The sequence below is a fragment of the Grus americana genome, chromosome 17 (assembly GCF_028858705.1).
Source record: "Grus americana isolate bGruAme1 chromosome 17, bGruAme1.mat, whole genome shotgun sequence".
Classification (NCBI taxonomy): domain Eukaryota; kingdom Metazoa; phylum Chordata; class Aves; order Gruiformes; family Gruidae; genus Grus; species Grus americana.
In genome coordinates, this window is record NC_072868.1 from 9,127,714 (window position 1) to 9,146,214 (window position 18,501).

The 18,501-nt window shown below is 53.2% G+C and overlaps 1 protein-coding gene across 6 annotated transcripts in view; it reads left to right on the top strand.

Moving 5' to 3' along the window:
* The window catches only part of NOL4L (nucleolar protein 4 like), a 62,271-nt gene that overhangs the window by 27,447 nt on the left and 16,323 nt on the right, over positions 1 to 18,501 (top strand). The window contains exons 1-2 of one of the 6 annotated variants that reach the window (XM_054845711.1): positions 10,302 to 10,433; positions 16,761 to 16,902. In XM_054845711.1, the coding sequence (XP_054701686.1) occupies positions 16,794 to 16,902 (109 nt within the window). In that variant the 5' untranslated portion in view covers positions 10,302 to 10,433; positions 16,761 to 16,793. Of the gene's footprint in view, positions 1 to 10,301; positions 10,434 to 10,599; positions 10,922 to 13,213; positions 13,234 to 13,349; positions 13,411 to 15,764; positions 15,932 to 16,760; positions 16,903 to 18,501 lie in introns of those variants that run through there. The other 5 variants (XM_054845714.1, XM_054845710.1, XM_054845713.1 and 2 more) reach the window with 5 other exon arrangements.

Here is an 18,501-nt window from a genome sequence, read left to right on the forward strand (position 1 = left end):
ACCCAGCCCCTGCTTCAGTTGCTCTGGTTCTCTCTTAAACTGATTGTCAACTTGAGGAAGTTCAGCTACAGCCACTCCGCTCTCGTGTTGAAGTGGGAGAAGGCTCAGTTGTTTGATGAGAGTGTTAAGCCACTGGATTTAGATTTGGGAATGGATGGGGCAGACTGCCACAGGATTATACCCAGGCTGTGCAATTTTCTGAAGTTCTGCAGCTGCAGAATTAGCTATGGGAACCTCTGTGCACCATGGAAACAGTCTATAAAAAGAAAAGTATGTTTTATTTGCTCCCTACAATCTGCACTGGAAGCCAGTGATGGATTTCCTTTCCAGCACACTGAAACCTAAATCTGATCTTATGCATTACTGCCAGTTGCAAAAAGTTAAGGAGTTTGCTTTGTGCAGTGGTGGAAAACATTGCTAATAGCTTGAACTGTGAAGTTGCGCCCAATAGGTACTTTTATCTAGTGGCACCCTAAAGGGACATTGGTTAGAGCATCCATTGCCAGGGTGTAAAATGCCAGATGTGAGTTTGCTGTCAGGAGCCGGAGAGAGAAATGCTAGGCTTCTCCGTCGCTTCAGCACCTTCTTGCTGGAGGACAAAATAACGTCTGATGGGAAGCTCTTCTGTGTTTTGGAGCTTTTTTCCTTTGCACATGTTGGACGGTTGGATGGGTTTAAGGTTTCGTCTGCAATATGTTATGTTTTAGCTTTTGAAACGTGAAAGGCTGTGATGTGCCAGGTTTTGTGGAGGAGCTGGGTCAGGCGGTAGAACTATGGACAGCTCCGGGGAGTGGCTGGGCCAGGCCTAGCTGAGCTGGGCTGGGCTGGGGACATGGAGTGGATGGATGTGCTGCTGCTTCAGGACCACTTTTGGATAAATAGGATGGAAAGCTGACATATTCTGACTGCCTTTGGCTTGTGCAAAGTGTTTACTGTGTCTTGGTGCAACTCCTAGCAGAGAGGTGTTGAGATTGCTGATCCTGCTGTTGTCCGTACCAGTGACTACCGACCTGTTCTTCACCAAGGTTAAGGACTTAGTGGGCCATGAAGGCTAACCGTGCTTGTCAGTATTTATTTCAGATGGTTGTTTCAAGTTAAGTTTCATGTATACAAAAGGACAGTTTGAGAGGTTTGTCTGGTTACCATTTAGGCATTTTCTACCAATTTCTCCCGGCTCCAAAGCTCTGTCCAAGAGAAATGTGTTATGAAGCTTCATTAAACTCCTGTATGCAGTTTCTACAGGTAGAAAACTGGACTTGCAGTTTGATCTTATTTCCGTAATAAAAAATACACCAGAAGCTGGCAGGCATTAGTACTGAATCTTGAGTTTTGCAGCTACATGCTTGGGGAGTCTTGTTTTGAGAGCTTTGGTTGATAATTTAGAGATTTGAGAAGTTTATACCCTGAATTTTGGTTTAGCAGTTTGCACCGGAGCTGTCACTAGATAGATAGATAGATATTACGTGCTGCTAACACAAATACTCTTGAAGCTAGCTAAGATCGGAATATAAGCATATGTCATACGGGAACAAAAAAGGGGCCAGCTGAGGCAACCAGCAGTTGTTGGTTTAGATCATAAATCAAACGCCTTGATGTTATTCCCTGCCTCTAAAGTTTTTCTTTTCCTGAGCTCTCATCGGTATGTTGCAGTGCAGCTTTCTAAGCTTTTCAAGCTGTAGCAGCCAAGGGAAAAAACTGTTTGGAAGAAGTAAAATTTGCCATTCAGTGTGTTACTGAAACTGATTCCTGAGAGCAAAATAACAAAAGATCAGTCTTATTGTTTAGAATTCTGAAGCATTAAAGCTTTCCATCAGATCTGGAGGTAATGACGGTCTGGAGAGGATACAGGTAGTTGGAACCCGCAGAGAAAATCCAGTGGGACTTGGGTGCTGTCCATTCTGAGATAGGGGACGTTCCCCGGCTTTCCCTGGGGAAACAAGTGCCACACTCCTAAGGCCACTGTGGCTGTACCTGGAGCTGCTAACGCTGAAGTCTATGCAGAAGAAGAGAGGAAAAGCAGAATGACCCCAGGAATTGCCTGTTCAGCACAGGTCAAAACATGCTCTGTTTCCTATTGCATGTGATAATAACAATACCAGGCTTCGGTTGCCTCCACTGAGCATTCTCCTGCTATTTTTTTCCTTCTTCATACTTTACACTGGAAACACGACAGTACCGTCCTTTTTTGCTGGAGGATCCTGGCAGTCATTGGGGAGCATGGGCTGTGAAACACGGGCTGCTGCTCTCCCTCTCCCCAGGGAGGGAGCTTTAGGGTTAGGGAGTTGCAGCTGTTGGGATTCCAGGTGTTTACAAACTGCAAAAGTCCTCTAAAGATGATAGAAATAATTCAGATTTTGCTACTAATGCAAAACCAGGAAGAAAATACAGCCTGCTTTTAAAGTTTGTTTGTACTACACAAATACACACTGCCTGGTTTTTACATATCAGCATTTACAAAATGGTGCTGGTTCCTCTCTAGCTCGGCTTTGCTGCCATGCCACCTTACTGCCCTGCACTCATCAACATTTGACGGTGATAATAGAAATAAATTAAGCAACGGACTTGTGTTCGACTTGGCTTTTGCCAAAAGCAATTATTTGTATGCAGCAGCACCATCAGGAACTTGCTTCACTTGGGGTAACAATGAATGAATTTATGCCAAAGTGGCCTTTTAACTTCATTATTTGGGGAAAAAAAAAGGTGTGCATGTAACTGTAATTTATTAGTGCTGTTAAGCACGTCACTATTAAGGCAGCAGTGTCTCCACAAGGAAGCACAGCCAGAAGAACCTTAGAGAAAGCATTTTATCTCTGCTTAGGGAAAAAAACAGTCAGGAGAGGAGCTCTCTACATGGTTGCTCACAAAATGAAGAGTTCCTGCAGAATATATTTCAATATATTTCTTGGAGTCAGTACATTTATTCTGGCATGACGGAAAACAACTGTGACCCATGTTGCTTAAATTGGGTTCACTAGAACATGCAGGAGCTTCTGGGGTGTGAGTCTTCCTTCATTCCCCTTTTATACCAATTCTGACGTGTGTGAGAAAAATCAGGCCCCTTCCCCATTCCACAGAGTGCCGAATTAGCCACATTTCAGGGTATCTCCTGAGGCATTAAAGTCTCTGAACTTCTGGCCTTCCCAATCTAGCAGCAAAAAGGAATGAAAAGAAGATATTTGATATTTATCTATAATGATCCTTCCGCCTCATTTTCAAATGATAAATATTAGCATTTAAAAATGATTGGTTATTTGAGTTTATTGCAGTCATTTTCTAGACAATCTTTTCTGTCTTATTCAAACTCAGCCTTGGATTTATATTTCATGCCACACTGTTGGGAATGATTTCCACTGGTAGCTGGTGGAATATGAAGATTTGAAAAGAAGAAATCCCAGCACTGAAATGCCAGATTCACTCTCTGCTCTGGAGATGTTGCCGCTGCCTTGGCAGACACAGTCCAGGGCCGAGTAACTAGGTTTAAATGATACAGAAACATTTTCAAAGGTTGCTTCAATGACTGCTGACAGAAGGTCATGCAATCAGTGAATGGCAGGAGCTGCTCTTGGATGGGAAATAACACAAGCGCTTTTCTTGTTGCTATGGCTTTGCTACACTGACTTGTAAGTGTTTGAGAGGGACAGAGCCTTGTCCTGCACTGTCACACACTCCATCCATCCAGTAATTTCCCTGTAAACCTGGAGTGTGTGATGGTGCGTGGATGTGAAGTGGTTTTCAAAACACCATTTCAAGCAATGTTTTAGCCCAAACAGCAGGGTAATCCTGGAAGGGGACATGGAGGGGTTCAAATCCCAAGGACATACGGGAGTTGGCTTCCTCTAATGCTCGTGAGGATCGAGCCTCCTCTGTGGGATTTGGGAGCTCATGGAGCCTCGTGAGCACTGCTGGTTTGCAATGTTAAGTCCTCCTCCTTCCACTCTGCTTCCTCCCTGGTCCACACGTTATTGTGTTTGCTCACTTCAGTGTCTCAGAAGGCCCCGATGTTACCAGAACAGCTAAGATGCATCTTTCCCTGGCAGCTTGCTTGCGTTCTGCTTCAGATCCATTGCCATGCTAATGCTGGGGGTGCAGAACTGGCACAGGGGAGGCAGCAGAGGCAGGGAGGGGAGCAAGCGGCTGCTGAAGAGGGCACGCTAGATTTTCATTTTCACTCTTGAAAGTTCACTAGTGAGACTTGCAGTCATCTCATTTCACATAGTCCAGAGACCAGAACCAAATCTGGCAGAGCTGGCAGCTGCTGTGCGAGATCCGGGACCTGGATTTATCTGTTTGAGTGCTTAGTGAAGGGATAGCAAAGCTGTATGTGTTCTTCATTGTGCAGAGAAGGCAGAAGCATGCAGTCAGTATTTGGAAGGAAGTGGGATGATGCATTTGCATCACATGAGGATGATAAGGTACTTCCCAGTCCATTAAAGAGGGTGTTAGACATCTTCAGGAATAAATATCTCTAAATCAACTTGATGAGATAACTCTCTTTGAAGAGGCCTTTCCTTGGCTTGGGAAGATCTTTGTTCCCTGATGTTCATTTTTAAGACATTTTGAAGCACTAGAGAAGTTCCTTAAATGCGCCCTTACACAGAGAAGAAAAGGGTATATTGGCTTTACACACAGAGCGAGGCACCGTGACCACAGCTGTTTGAAATACAGATTTAATCTGTGCAATAAAGGCTTGCTCGGAGATCTGCATCAGCAAAGCCCTCTAGCGGAGATGCAGCTTCTGCTGGCAGAAGTGGGCTTTGGCTGGGAAATTTAAATTCTGCCCCAGATGACAGATTTTGTCCAGGCAAAAGCCAGGGAGGCAGGTCTGGCCGTCATAACAGTGTTCTTTACTGGCAAAGATAGTTTAGCAAAACTTTCATCCTTGGCCATAATGGCTCATGAGATGCAGGAGGTCAGATGATCAAACCATTTAGCCTGGTTTGAAACTCCTGTGAATGGCTTGCTTTCAGTGAAGGTCAACTCATTTTTGTTATTGGAATTAACTCTGATGTTCCCAGCTAGTAAAAACTTAAGTGCTTGTATTTCCTGTTGTGTAGACCTTTCAATATTTTTCCCAGCGCAGCTGCATTACAGGTGAGCTTTCTGTTCAATGCAGCACTTAATGCAAGCAGACAATTTGAGACCCCAACTTGGGCTGGCTGGGATAAATCCTGCCACTGCAGCTTTCATCTTCAAATGAAGTGTGATCCCAAGTCTCTGACTCTTTGCAGTTTTGAGGAAAATCATGTTATTTTCTGTAAGAAAGGAGGTATGAAATCAAGTGGCATTGCCCGATTCCAGTGATGCTAGGCACAATTCATCCTCCTGAACTGCTCAGGTGTACGTAGTTGCTGCGAGCGACTGGTCTGGTCCGTTTTCCTCTCTGGTAGCTGTGTGCTGGTAAGAGAAGCTGATCCCTTTCCCACTTTCTGTTCCCTTCCCTGTGATGTTGTGCAGCTTAGCTAAGGTCCTGGAGGAGTGGCTGGGGGATGTTTAGAAGTTTATCTCACTCTCAGTGGAGCTGTGGTTGTCATGCTAGTGAGGGCTGGGTCGGATCAAGCAGGAGCAGGGCATGGCAGATCAGCTGTGAATGGAGCAGTAGGAACCTGCGGTGGGAAGGACAGCTCAGTGGCACTTGGCTGGGGAGTGTGGAGTCCCCTGGGCTGGTGATAGTGACTCCACGGAGCTCAGCACTGCACGGATGAGGCCATCGGGTCCCACACAGGCTGGCCCACGCAGAGCTCGTCTGAGTTCCCCACTCTCTCCACAGCAAGCGTCTTCTGCCCTGGGGCTGATCCACCCGTGGGTGATTAGAACCGGCTGCCTTCCACTGCACACACCTACCCCCCGGTGCACATTATCCAGCGGTGCAGTCTGAGTAACCTACTAAAGCCAAGCTGCTTTAGCCCATTTCTGGGAACACTGACTGAGTGGGGCCAGAAACCACATCATCTTTGTTTAATTCATCATTTCTTCCAAGTACCTCCCCTATTTGGTGAGGAGAGATGCTGCCCATTCCTTGTGCAGTAACCAGCATCAAAGACAGCTGTTCCCAGTAGAACTGGAACTAAAGTTTTGGCGCAAGTCCTATAAAGTGGGGCTAGGAAACATTTCCAGGGGAAAAAGTAGAGACCTGTACTGCACAGTGCTGAAAGCATTTAACGTTCATGGAATAGTCTCATGGATCCCATTAAATTTATCCCATACCTGTGGAAAGCTGTGTGAGGTTTTTTGCGTCTCCCAAGTTCAGGTGCTGACGTGCTGTATGTTGACTTTGATCAAGTCACACAAATGGCTGTTTCTTAATTGCCTTCTCCCTTTAAAAAGGGTATAATACCTTAGAGAGATTTCTGAGGTCTCGCTCACTAATAAAGCTCTTCAAGAGCTTGGATGGCAACTACTTTGAGAGCACGAACTATTATTAATGATTTCCGTTATTATAGAAGATGAAGCTGTGTGGTTCAGCTTTTTAACCTTGAATCATGTGCTTGCTTTTGTTTCTGCTTCTGTTAAACCTGTGCAGACAGGCTCGTACCTTACCTGGTTGCACAGACTCCTCTAAGTCTCACGTCATGAGCCTTGTATGCACCAAAGGAGTGTGTCTATCTCTGAAGAGTCAGTTTTACTCACAAAGATGGATTCTGAAACACGTGGTTTGGCTTGAGATTGGCCAAAAATGGGTTTAGTGGTGGTTCTGTTTATGTTGACTCGATTCTGATTTGAGTGGCCAGGAGATAAGCTGGGATGGTCGTCCTCAATGTATAACGCAGTGCAGACATTCCTGCCGGTGTGGTGGGTTCAGGCTTTGGCAAGAAAAGTTAGGGGATATTTGACCATGATTGACCCGTCCCTTCACACCCCATTCCTTGTGCTCCAGAGGAAGGCAAATTCCATCCACAGAAACAACTCCTTTCCTGCTCCTTTACTTGGCAGTGACTGGTGTACTCCGTGAAGTACGGAGCTGTATTTCCTTTCCATCTCTTGGTCTTGGCTCCTGGGGAAAAAAACCCCTTTTTTTCATGCATATGCCAGATGCTGACAACGGCTACTTTTACAGAAGGAGCGACCAAGATGCAGTGGGATTACAGCCCTCAGCCCACAACAAATCAGGTCTATAATAAAGTTTTCCAAATCTTTACTTCCCTTTTTTTCCTGACTTTGCTCTGGATGGCAGATAAGTTAAAATACAGCATTGATAAAAGCTGTGTATCCCCCTCGTGCCATGCAACCAGGGCCCTCCTTCGGCAACTCTTCTGCAGTGCCGTCCCTCTGTCCCCCTTTCCTTACTGGCCTCGCCCCTGAGAGATTCACATTTTAATGCCTGTTACCCAGTAGGGCTTGATGGTCACAGAGGACCCAATGCAGGAGGTCCCGTTTGTTATTTAACCTACTTTTCAGAGGCACAAGAACATCAAGTGACTCGCACAAGGTCGTGCATGAGTCAGTCACTCCTCTGGCATGATGGCCGGATCCTGCCATCCTGCAGTCCCCGGTGTCACCACTAGATCACTGTGCCCACCCTCAACAACACCACAACTATTCAAGTGAGCTCCTACAGTGCCTTAAATGTAGTTTTTTCCTGGGTTTCACAGCAGCCCTGTTATTTTTGCGGAGCCTTGCCTTAGGAAATTACAATAGATGAGGTCAGGGCACTGTTAGCGATGCCCTTAGAAGCGTCACTGCCAGGTATGCAGGCAGGCAGGGCCGTTACAGCCAGGGCACGGCTCTTCTCAGACCTGCAGCTCAGGCTGTGGTGGCATCTGATGGGACCCTGCCCGGGCAAGCACAGCCTGGCAGGGAGCCCCAGTTTTTCTGCATGGGCAGATCTGTGTCCATGTGAAGGGGTTTGCAGGGACCAGAAGGAATGAACATGTTGCAAGGAGAGAGGGAAGGAAGTGACTTATAAATAATATATTTGATGTGTATTATATATATAATATAATAACAGTAGTACTGGGGTTTTTTTAAACATGTAATCCCGTAAGACACTTACCCCTGTTCCTGACAACTTGATAAATTATTATTACCAATTCTATATCTAATTGCCAGTTATTTCCCCCTAGATAATTTGAATCCAAAAAATACCCACTAGAAAGGAGCTTGGCATGCCGTTTCCCAAAGCTTCCCTAGCTGTTTCTGGAGGCAGCTCCTCTTCTGCCGGTGAGCCCTACTTCTGCCAGCCTCATGACCCTGAGTGCTGGCACAAACAATTGCATTTCTGTCGGGCTCATGACCCCACTTGTAACGGCGGTGACCCCCCTTGGGGTCAGGACCCCTCCCCTGCATGGGGAAAGGCTCCTACCCAGCAGCTATTGCTGAATTGCTGTTCCTCCCTCGCTCCCTGTGTGGATGCGGCTGTTCAACACTAAGTTTGCCGATGTGAAATTTAGGTTAATCCATTTCCAAAGTGGATTAACCTAACCCACACAAAGGCACTTAGTATAAAATAAGAGTGTCCACATGGTGAGGCAGCACAGAATAGTGACTGAGCTTCAAACTTGCACCCTGGCTGGTTTGTGTCCCCTGAAAGCTCTCCAAACAGAGGGGCAGACGCCTCGCTCCCACGGGGACGTGCTCTCCTAAATGGTTTTAAGCCGGTCTAGCTTGAAGCTGAAGGGAGCATAAGGAATAAACAAAGCCCAGCAATGGGAAGGGGTTAAAAGCCCGCTCCACTGAGGTCCACAGCAAGTCTCCTGTTCACCTTAAATGGTCAGGATTTTATTTTAGCTTCAGGGAGGAGCAGCAGCCATTGAGCTGGAAGTGAGCGCAGAGCAGGCCCCTGCGGCTGGGGGCTTGCAGCCCATTGCCCTGCCGGCTGGCCGCATCCTGCGGGAGGCCCCTGGGGCTCCGCTCTCACCCTTCAGCCTCTGGCTCCATAGATCAACCCGGAGGAGATGGAAATGCAGTATTGAGCAATACCCATTTTCACCTCCAGCCTCGGATCTTCCCAAGCTGCCCCTCCTCCCTTGCACGCTTTCCCCGGCAGTGAAGTGGTTAACGCTGGAGTAGAAAACATCATAATTAGACATCCGCACTAACAAGCCGTAAACACGAATGTGGCAGTTCCCATCCTCGGCTCTGGCACCGGCCTTCCACAGGCTCCACTGCTGAATCCGTTACACTTGGTTTATTTTGTAAAAATTTCCTTCATAACCATTAAACAGTGAGAGACATGAAATGGGCTAGGGAGGGGGATGCTGAGATGCTGGTGCCCATTGCAGCGATCTCCAACTGGATGGGAGGTCACCGACCCCCTGCCCTGAGGGCCCTGCCTAGGAGCGGGTACCATCCTGGGGGATGCCAGGACACCACACGCTGCCCGCTCGGAGCCGTATCACAGCATCCCCAGCCGGGAGCCAGGTTGCAGCATCCCCATCCCTCCCAAGGACCTGGCGGCACGGTGCCTTGCACAGGGCTGTGCTGGGGGCACGGCCGAGCTCACTGGGCAGCCTTGCTGTCAAGGAGCTGCCCTGAAGAACCGCTGATTTAACAACAGCCGAGATCCAACGTTCAGAGGCTGCAGCGTTAAGTGATGCTGCTGCTGGCAGAGTAGGGTCCTCTTCTGCTCCCACGGTGCGATAGGGAGAATCATCTGAAACAAAAGGATTCAGCAGAGGAGGCAGCACGGGGCCTGGGCACCGCTGCGCCCAGCGAGTGCAGGGGAAGGGGGCTGCGGGGCACCCACCCTGCTCCCCGAGGATTCACTGCCGGGGTCCCGTAACTTGCGCCCCGCGGCACGGCCAAACCCCGGCGCTGCCCGGCCCGGAGCCGGGCTGAGCCGGGCGTCCCCGGGCGGTCTGCGGGTCACCGAGCCGTGCCATGCCGAGCCGGGCAGGTTGCAGCCCTCCGTGCTGTGCCGAGCCGTGCCGAGCTGAGAGTCCCCGGATAGGTTGCAGCCCCCCCCGGGCCGTGCCGAGCGGAGGATGCCTGGACGGGTTGCAGCCCCCCCCGGCCGTGCCGACCCGTACCGATCCGTGCCGTACCGAGCCGTGCCGCCGGCCGTGCATTCTCGCGGCTCTCCAGCAGGCGCCCGGCCCTGGACATTGTCTCTTCCTCCGGGAGGAAGGGCCCTCCCCGGCCCTCCACAATGTGCTCTTCCAGGCGCGGCTCCCCGCGCCCCCCGCCGCGCCCGGCCCGGTGCGCCCGCCCCCCGCGGCCCCGCTCCCCTTCCCCCGCCGCCCCCGCCCCCTCCGCCCGCGGCCGGGCCCCGCTCGCCCCCCTCCGCCTCCCCGGCCCCCCCCCCCCACCCCCCACCCCCCCTCGGGAGCCGGGAGTGACGCGCTCCGCAGCGCCGGCCCCTCTCCCCGGGCAGCAGCTGGTTGTCAGCCTCTCCGGAGCGCCGCCAGCCCGGGCCCCCTCCCTCCGTCCCTCCGCCCCGCGCTCCCAGCCGCGCCGCCGGGCTGGCGCAGGCCGGCAGGCCCCAGGCCCCGCTCCAGGTAGGCGCCCGCCCGCGGGGCTCCGGCCCCGGCCCCCGGCGGCGGCTCCGGCCCCGGTGCGGGGGGGATGCGCGGGGCGCGGGGGCTCCACGCGGCCGCGGCGCTGCGGGGAGGGGAGGGGGGGGCATTGGCGGGCGGGGCGGGGCGGGGCGGGGGGGGGGCGGCCGCGGGGCCCTGCCCCAACTCCGGGGGGAGCGGCCGCACCGCCCCGTTTCCCCGGGAAGTTGCGGGTCGCCCGCCCGGCTGGCCGGCGGCGGCGGGGGGGGGGGGCGTAAGGTTGGCGCGTCCTTCCCCGCGCCCGGCGCGGCTCCCCCTTCCCCGGAAGAGCACAAAAGCGTAGAAGAAAGTGGGAGGAGGCGGCGGCGGGAGCGCTCCGGCCCCATCAATTCCCGGGCACCGGCCCCGCGCTGCCGCCGCCATCGCCGCGCCGCCCGCCCCGGCCCCGGCCCCGGGCGGGGATTGTGCTGGAAATAGCCGCCTCCCTGGAGGTAAAGCCCTACTTACGTGTCAATCCCCGCCGCACGCTGAGCCCCGTGCGCCAGCCCCGGCTCCGCGCACACGCGCGGGCAGGTCTCCATCGCGGGTGTATTTATTTACCTGCGGGCGGAGGGGCCCAGGGGGGCGGGACGGGAACGCTCGCCCGGCTCTCAGCACCTCGCTGCCGCGGGGACACACGCGTGGGAACCACGTCCCACCGGGAGAAACGCCGGTTCCCGCGGCCGCCGGGGGCGGGGGGACCCCCGGTCGCTGAGCCCCCAGTATTGCTCCGCTCGGCCCCCTCCTCCAAATCCCGGACCCCCTCCACCCCACCCCACCCCCCCCGGCACCCCCCCCCCCCCCCCCGGCATCCGCTTCCCGGTGCTCGTGGAAGAGCAAAGTGCCCTTTCACACCGCGCGGTTTATGGGCATCAAGACACCATCGCCGCCTCGCGTGGAAAAGCAAACGCCTGCCCGGCTGGGAGCAAGTTCAGGTGCTGGGGAGGCGGGTGCGGGGCACCGCGGGGTGGTGGTGGTGGACGGGACCGGGCCGCCCGGGTGTCCCCCTCTCCGGCCCGGCGGCCCCCGCGTTCAGCACCTCCCCGCTGAACAGCAGGAGCGCGGGGGCAGCGGCTGCGGGAAGGGGCTGCCCCGGGGCCGCTTCCTTCACCCTGCCCAGCATCCCTCCGCTTCGGGGCGGTGGGAACGCTCCTCGGGGTCGCGGGGTGTCCCAGAAGAAGAGCTCTTAGAGAAGAGGGAGGGGGGAGGAGGTGATGATCCTCCCTTCCTCTTCCATTCACTGTTCGCCTTTTAAATTAACTCTTTTGCCCGTTTTTGGGAACTGACAAATACTCGCTTTTGCCATGTCCCTTAGAAATCGGCAGAAATTGCAGTAAATAAGGACGTAAGTGACCTGACAAAGAGCCCTGGAGATGTTCTGTTTGGTGTGTGAATTGCACACACGAGTAGGTAGTGCAGTCACAGCTCACTGCCACCACAGCCAGCGTACACCCTTGTGCTTTAAGGCTTCTCGGGCTCCTTGAAGCAATGACCACCACAGTATTTGTGGCTGCAGTATCAATCTTTGACCTGGAGTGTTTTATCTTCCATTAGTAAGCCTTTCTCTGCGCTGAACTGGTTAAGTTAGGGTCAAATCTGGTTCAATACCTTCTTGGCATGCTCAGAGGGCCGGGTTTAAACAGTCGCTGAGACGGAGATGAGGCTGCCTTCCTGAGAGCTCGTCCCCGAGCGCTGTGCTGCTGCCGTGGCTGGCAGTGCTCTGCCCCGGCCAGGTTTGACAGGTCTGGGGGCTGTCTGCGCCGGGCAGGTCGTGGCTGGCACGGAGGTGGAGCAGCTCTGGGGGCTGGCAGTCACGCGTTGCCTTTTGTTGACTCTAAAAACACGGCTGCTTCTGGTGGGAAGCTGAGTGTGGCTGCGTGCTGGGGAGATTGCACGGCACACAGTCTCGGTTCCTGCTCCATGGAAGGAAATCCCGTCAGGATAGTAGGCTGTGGCGTGAAAGGACACGTTTCAAAATAAAAGGACTCAAAGAGAGAAAATAAACCGTCCTGAGACTCGGAGCCTGGAATATTAAGCGTGAGGCACAGCGTGTAAAAGACTGGAGAGAGACTTGCAAGGCAGTCCCCGAGAAACTGAGCCTGGCTGTAAAATAAGCAGGTTACCGATAGCCTTGCATATATTTACGAGATACGGTTATAAGAGTAGCTTCTCCCCCGCCCTGCTCCAGCCCACGCTATGGGAGGTTGTTCTCCAGGAAGGAGAGCCGTCGGTGAAGAAACATTGTCTAGCAGTTAAAGCCTTGCAGTCCGGAGGTCTTGATTGTGTTCTTGGATCTGCCAGCGACTCGCTGTGTTCTTGGACCAGCCAGGGCAGCTGTCAGTACCTGGGGTTTCCAGCTCTATAATAGGAAGAATACTTTTCTAACTCGGAGGGAAGTTGAGAGGCTCAGCAGACGCGTGCACGCACAGTGCTCGAAGATTGGTGAATGGAAAGTGGGACAGAAATGCCGAGTGTGAGTCCTGCACATGTGAGTGTCTGCCTTTGCTGGTTAGAAAATATTGGCTGTGAGTGTCTGCAGAGCAGCTGTGAATGTTGGACTGTAGATAAGGAGAGAAGCAAGGATGTTGTTTTCCAAACCCTGCGCGGTGCTGGAAGCCCTGCTCCAATGTTTGGGTGTGGCTTGTGAATACACCAGCAGGATCAGACTTCCCCTTGCAGAAGAGGAGCTGCACGCACATTGCCTGACCCTTGATCGCTCAATCCCTTGAACGTTGGAAACAAAGCGATGGGACTTTACTGCGGGGTGAGGAGATCTCTCTGGAGAGCTGGGAAAGGCAGGAAGCAGAAGGGCGGCAGCGGCGGTGCCTGAGTTTGGGGTTTGGCGCTGGGCTGGCTGGTTGGGGCAGCCGCTGTCACTTCCATCTGTGCCACGCGTGGTGTGGAACTGGGGAAAAGGCGGCCGGTCCTGAGACAGGCGCTGGTAATGGATTGCGTTCTGTTTTCTAATGAAAGTTTCATTTGAAGTTTGTTTACAGGAAAGAAGAAATTAGCAGAGAGAATTCTCCTGAGAACCCAGAGAGGAAAAAGAATGAGCTGCCTGACTTGCAAGCCAAAAGAGGGTGGAAGGGTAGATTAGATTTACCGTATTGCTCCGAGTCATAGCTGTTGCTGCTGTTGAGAAACGCTTCCTTGTTTGGCTGGATGGTGGAGCCCGCTTTGAGGCTCAGCCTGCAGCCAGGTTATTGGCATCCAGGGGGAATTCAGAGCTGCACACCCAGTCAGAAATTTTGATCCCTCTCTGGTGTGCCGTGTTTTGACACCGAGACGTGTGCTGTGCTGTTGTCCCACCACTCCAGCTGACTGAAATGGGGCTGCTCCTGGGCCATGGCTGGGCAGCCGGTGCTCGGGACATTGCTGCCAGGGTCTCCCATCTCTGGAATTGTCCCTGGCATGAGGGGGACAGTGCCAGCAGTGGCTGCTGGCACTGATGAGCAGCATGAGGGAGTCACAATGCTCAGCCTTTGGGCTCCGAGGGCTGTCCTGAGGAGGGAGCTTGCTGGTGGCCTCTGGTGTCCCAGTGAGCAGCGAGGGATGCAGCAGAGGATACCAGAGCCGCAGTGACAGGGGTGGACAGAGCCATGCTCGAGGTCAAGGCCTTTCTCTTGCTTTACGAAGCGGCGCAAAGGTGTGAGGAGCTGCTGGGGCACCGTGACATGGACAGAGCTCTGGGGGCTGCCCCAAACCAGCAGGCAGCAGGGATACTCTCTCGGCAGTTCCCACGGCCGGCTTTGGCCATTCCCGCTGCTGTGAAGGGTTCGCCCAACGCTGCCTGCATGGTCAGCTTTGCATTCCCTTGGGGTGGGCTGCGCTGCGGGAGCTGTGCACTGCCAGGAAGTTTGTCCTGTTGGCATTTTGGCCAAGGTTATTGGTGCTGGAAAGCAGAAAGCCTTGGCTGGAAAGCAGGGGGTGATGCTGTGGATGTATAGATGGGGCTGCCTGGCAGGTAACCACAGCAGCAGCCTGCACTTTCTGCTGGTGGCTGGATCCTGGACTCATGAATGTGCAATGGCCTTGTTTGACTTGAGTCATTTATAGCTTATCAGTTTCTGGTTTGATACCCAGAGTATTTCTAATAATACGCAAACCTTATTGCACTTCAAGATAATTGTACACATTTATAAAGCACTTTACATAGCATGTGCAGGCGAGGCATCCTTCATGTCATGGTTTTTCCACCATGTGTGAGTGCATGAGGAGCACGATGCCTCCTGGGTTGCAGTTTGGGTGCCAAGGCTGGGCGTCCTCTGCAGCTGAGCCCCGCAGACGCTATGCCTGAGCCAGACACTTGCCAAAAACACTGCGGGTCACTCCCAGGGCTCCTCCTCCTCACCGGACAGGTGAGAGGCTGTGGGCAGCAAGGACCTTGGCATTTACGTTTGTCTCTTAAGCTCTGACAGTAATCTTGAGTAAGCCTTGTGAAGAAGGCCAGATATTAGGGTGGCTGCCTCCCTGCAAATGCTTACAATAAAGAGACTATTTATAGTTTGTAACAGGGAGACCTTTGCAATTCTGTTCCTGTATGTACAAGATGGAGTTTCTGGAGAGGCAGGATTGCTTCGTGGCTGGTGTAGCAGCGGTGCTGTGCTGAGCCGGGGACGCCGTGCCTTCCTCCTGCCTCCCACCTCTCCTGCTCTGCCTGACCTGGGCACGGGGGGCTGCAGGGGGCACCTGGCTGGCAGCGCAGGCGGGTCTGGGGGTTCCCATCCTGGTGGTGGGCAGGCGTGGGGCTGCTGAGCCCCGTTCGTCCGTCCGTGCTTGCAGGGTTTCACAAGCTGTAAATTCCAGGAAACTCCCCGGGAGGCACATCGAGGGAGTGGGCTGGGGGCGGGCGCAAGCCCCAAGCCAGCAGATGTGTCTGCAGGGACGAGGAGTGGGGAGGAAAAGCACAAACCTGTCTTTAAAGACATTTGTTTGTTCACAATAAAAACTGTCAGCCAGCGGCAGCCAGACAGGGCAGTTTTTATGAGGCGCAGGCGTAGGTTGGAGGGGTGCCTGCCAATTGCTTCTTACAAGGAAAGGGAGCGGGGATTGTATTTTATCTCAGGACCAGGAGGAGGAAAAAAAAAATAAGAGCAGAGAGTTTACAAGCCTTTGAAATGTTTCAATCAAAGGAAAGTGCAGTTGAAAGCGGCTCTGGAAACATTTTTGGTGTTCCCCTGCACCCCAGGGCTCTGGATGCGGTCTCTGCCCATTGCTTTGGGAGGGGAGCAGGGAGAGGAAGGCAGATAAAGGGATCACCAGCGGGACCGTGTTCATACGGGGACACGTATCTGCTTCCTCCCAAGCTGTGTGTTGGGAGAGTTCAGCCCGGGGAGGTCCCTCAGCCCCTCCTCTCATTCAGGATCTCAGTGCTGCCTTTATGATGATGGTTTTGAAATCCTGTGGCTGACCTTTCCGGCGCTGGAAGCGATCCAAGGGCTGTGTCTCAAAGTACTGTAAAGGTTAGTGAGAAGGGAGAGAGAGGGAGAGAGAAAATGTCCTTTCAGCTGCAGGAGTGGGAGAGAGGAATGTCATCTATGCCGTTGGGGAGCGGGTAGCTGGCCAAGCTCCCCAGTCCAAGCTGGGGCGTCCCTGCCTCGCTGGGGACCTCACTCCCCCAGCCCCTTCCCAAGGTGCACATCGTCATTTTTCATCAGGGTACAGAGGCAATATCCCTTTGGAGAGGGCTGGAGGAGCAGTCTCTCAGGGCTGTGCTCCAGGAGCCGCCTCTGCAGCATCAGGCAATGCAGGTCTATGGGGATCGGCACTGCTATCTGGATCTGCCCCACCAGCCACTCCCTGCCGGTGCCAGTCCTCTGGTGATTCCTGTTGCAGCAGATGATTCCATTTCAAAAAAAGTCCGAGACGTTTTATGGAGCCATTTCAATTGAGTTGCACCCCATCCTCAGCTCCCACATGCCGCTGCCTCAACAGAAATGCGCTGGGGTGGATGGAGATTAAAGGGTAAACTCCAGGGCTCAGCCATCCGCTCCTACAGGATGCGAGCTCTTTCTAATTGTCCTCAATTAGAGACAGTGCCATTGCTCAGGCACGTCTTCAGGCAGGAAGCAGAGCCCAGCCGTCCCGCTGGGGCAGCCACCTAGCCCGGACGGAGGGAAGGGCTGCTCGTCGTGGCCTTGGGGAGCGCCGAGGGGCCAGCAAGTGTTCTTGGGGGGCAGGAGCTGCTGACCAAATTGTTTTTAGGAATGAGCGTGGTGAGGAGATGTTAAAGCCAAAGAAAGGAGGAAAGAAAATAGCTCAGTGACTTAACCCTTTCCTGCTTGCCTCCAGGATGAGACATCGGTGAGCAGCGAGGACTTTGATATGAACGACTCCACATGGATCTCAGCTGACCAGCACTTGAACTCCAGCCTGAGCCCCAGCCAGGACGAGAGCATGCGCAGCCCACAGAACCTGCACGGCCAGGAGGACGGTGAGTGCCCCAGCGGGTGGGAAGCACTCTGCGCCTCTGCCACAGGATGTTTTTGTGACTTATTAAACATTAACCAGTCCTTTCTGATCAGGTGTCCCACCTGTAGGATGGATTTCATATCAGCACAGGTTTCGAAGCAGCGCCGACTCCCAGTCCTTCCCATTTAGCCTCTGGGTTCCTGCTCAGCCAGGGCCTTCTCCAGCTCAGTGCTGATGGTCCTTGTGCGGGCACGTGGCTCCCAGCCCATCCAGAAAGAGGTCACCAAATCCTCTCCTAAGTCATCAGGTTGTAGTTCCCCAGGTGTGACGAGGAGAGCCCTGTTAGTTCTGAACCGCAGGCTGCGCGCTGCCCTGCCGCAGGAAGGATGCCAAGGCTTCACAATACAGGTCGCAGCTTTCCATGCTTGGAAATCCGCACCTTAGACAGCATATTTGATCCCCCAGGCAAGAAATGTGTAATCTGCAATAGCTGAGAGTGATGAGAGCGTTGGGGTGGACGTGGGTGTCTCCTCACTCAGGGCAGGTGGTTGGGAGGGGCTGAAGGTGGCACACACGGACTGGGTAGGAGGAAGTGTTTGGTGAAGAGAGGTGGTGTGTTACTTCTGTGAAACACGCTAGTTTAAAATAAAAGAGCAAGTAAATAAATGGCAGAAGTACGAGTTCAGATCAGAGTTCATCTCCGTGATGCTTGGAAGGATTCGGTGGTTGGACTGTTACCGGTTTTTGCTCAAGAGGTTGAATACCTCATTGTCCCCAGTCTGGTCACTGCTGGGAGAGCGGTAAAGGAGTGGAGGAGTCAAGGGACAACCTGGGCTGGGTTGGTGCTACTTTAAGAAAGGGGACTGGAAGACCACCCTGGGGGAAAGAAAGGGCTTTTGTGCTGGCAGGTCTCCCTGGGGTGGCTTTTAGCTACTTGTGTGGCCAGCGGCAGGGACAGCGGGGACAGTGGGGACACTGCTCTCTTCAGTCCAGCGCATTGCAGCACTTTAGTTACTATTGCAAGTCTGCAGCTTTGAGAAACTGCTGTTTTTAACTAACCAGCACCAGCCCTGGAGTCAGGCAGCCTTGGTGAGGATGTGAAACCTGCCTGCGCTGCACCACGTCCCCATCCGGCGGGATGAGCAGTGGCACTTCTGCTTGTACAGGGCCCAGCAGTGGGGCTGTGCCTGTGGCAGGAGGAAGGGTGTTTCGGTGGTAACACAGCTGCTCACATGAGAAGCGTTCGGCTCTTCAGGACCAGGCTGCAACCTCCACCCTGAGCCTTTAATACCTGTGGCCTGGCTGGGTCTCTCCATACCCCCCAAACTTTGCCATTCTCCCATCAGGACATTTTGGGCTTGTGGCTTATCCCTCACCACTGCGTTCCTAAGTCTCATTTGCAATCTAGAATGACACGGTTTTGATCCCTTTACTCAAGGCTATTATTCAACAGAACAACAATTTAATAAGGAACTCAAAAATTTTGACAAATCAAGATGTTCTCACTAAAGCTACAGCCTGTATCTCTCTGCCCTCTTAGGAAATGCTTCCAATTTTTCATGCCCCATGTTTTTTCTTCAGAAGCAGGTGTCTTTTTTGGGGCCCTTTTTGACTCCTTTAA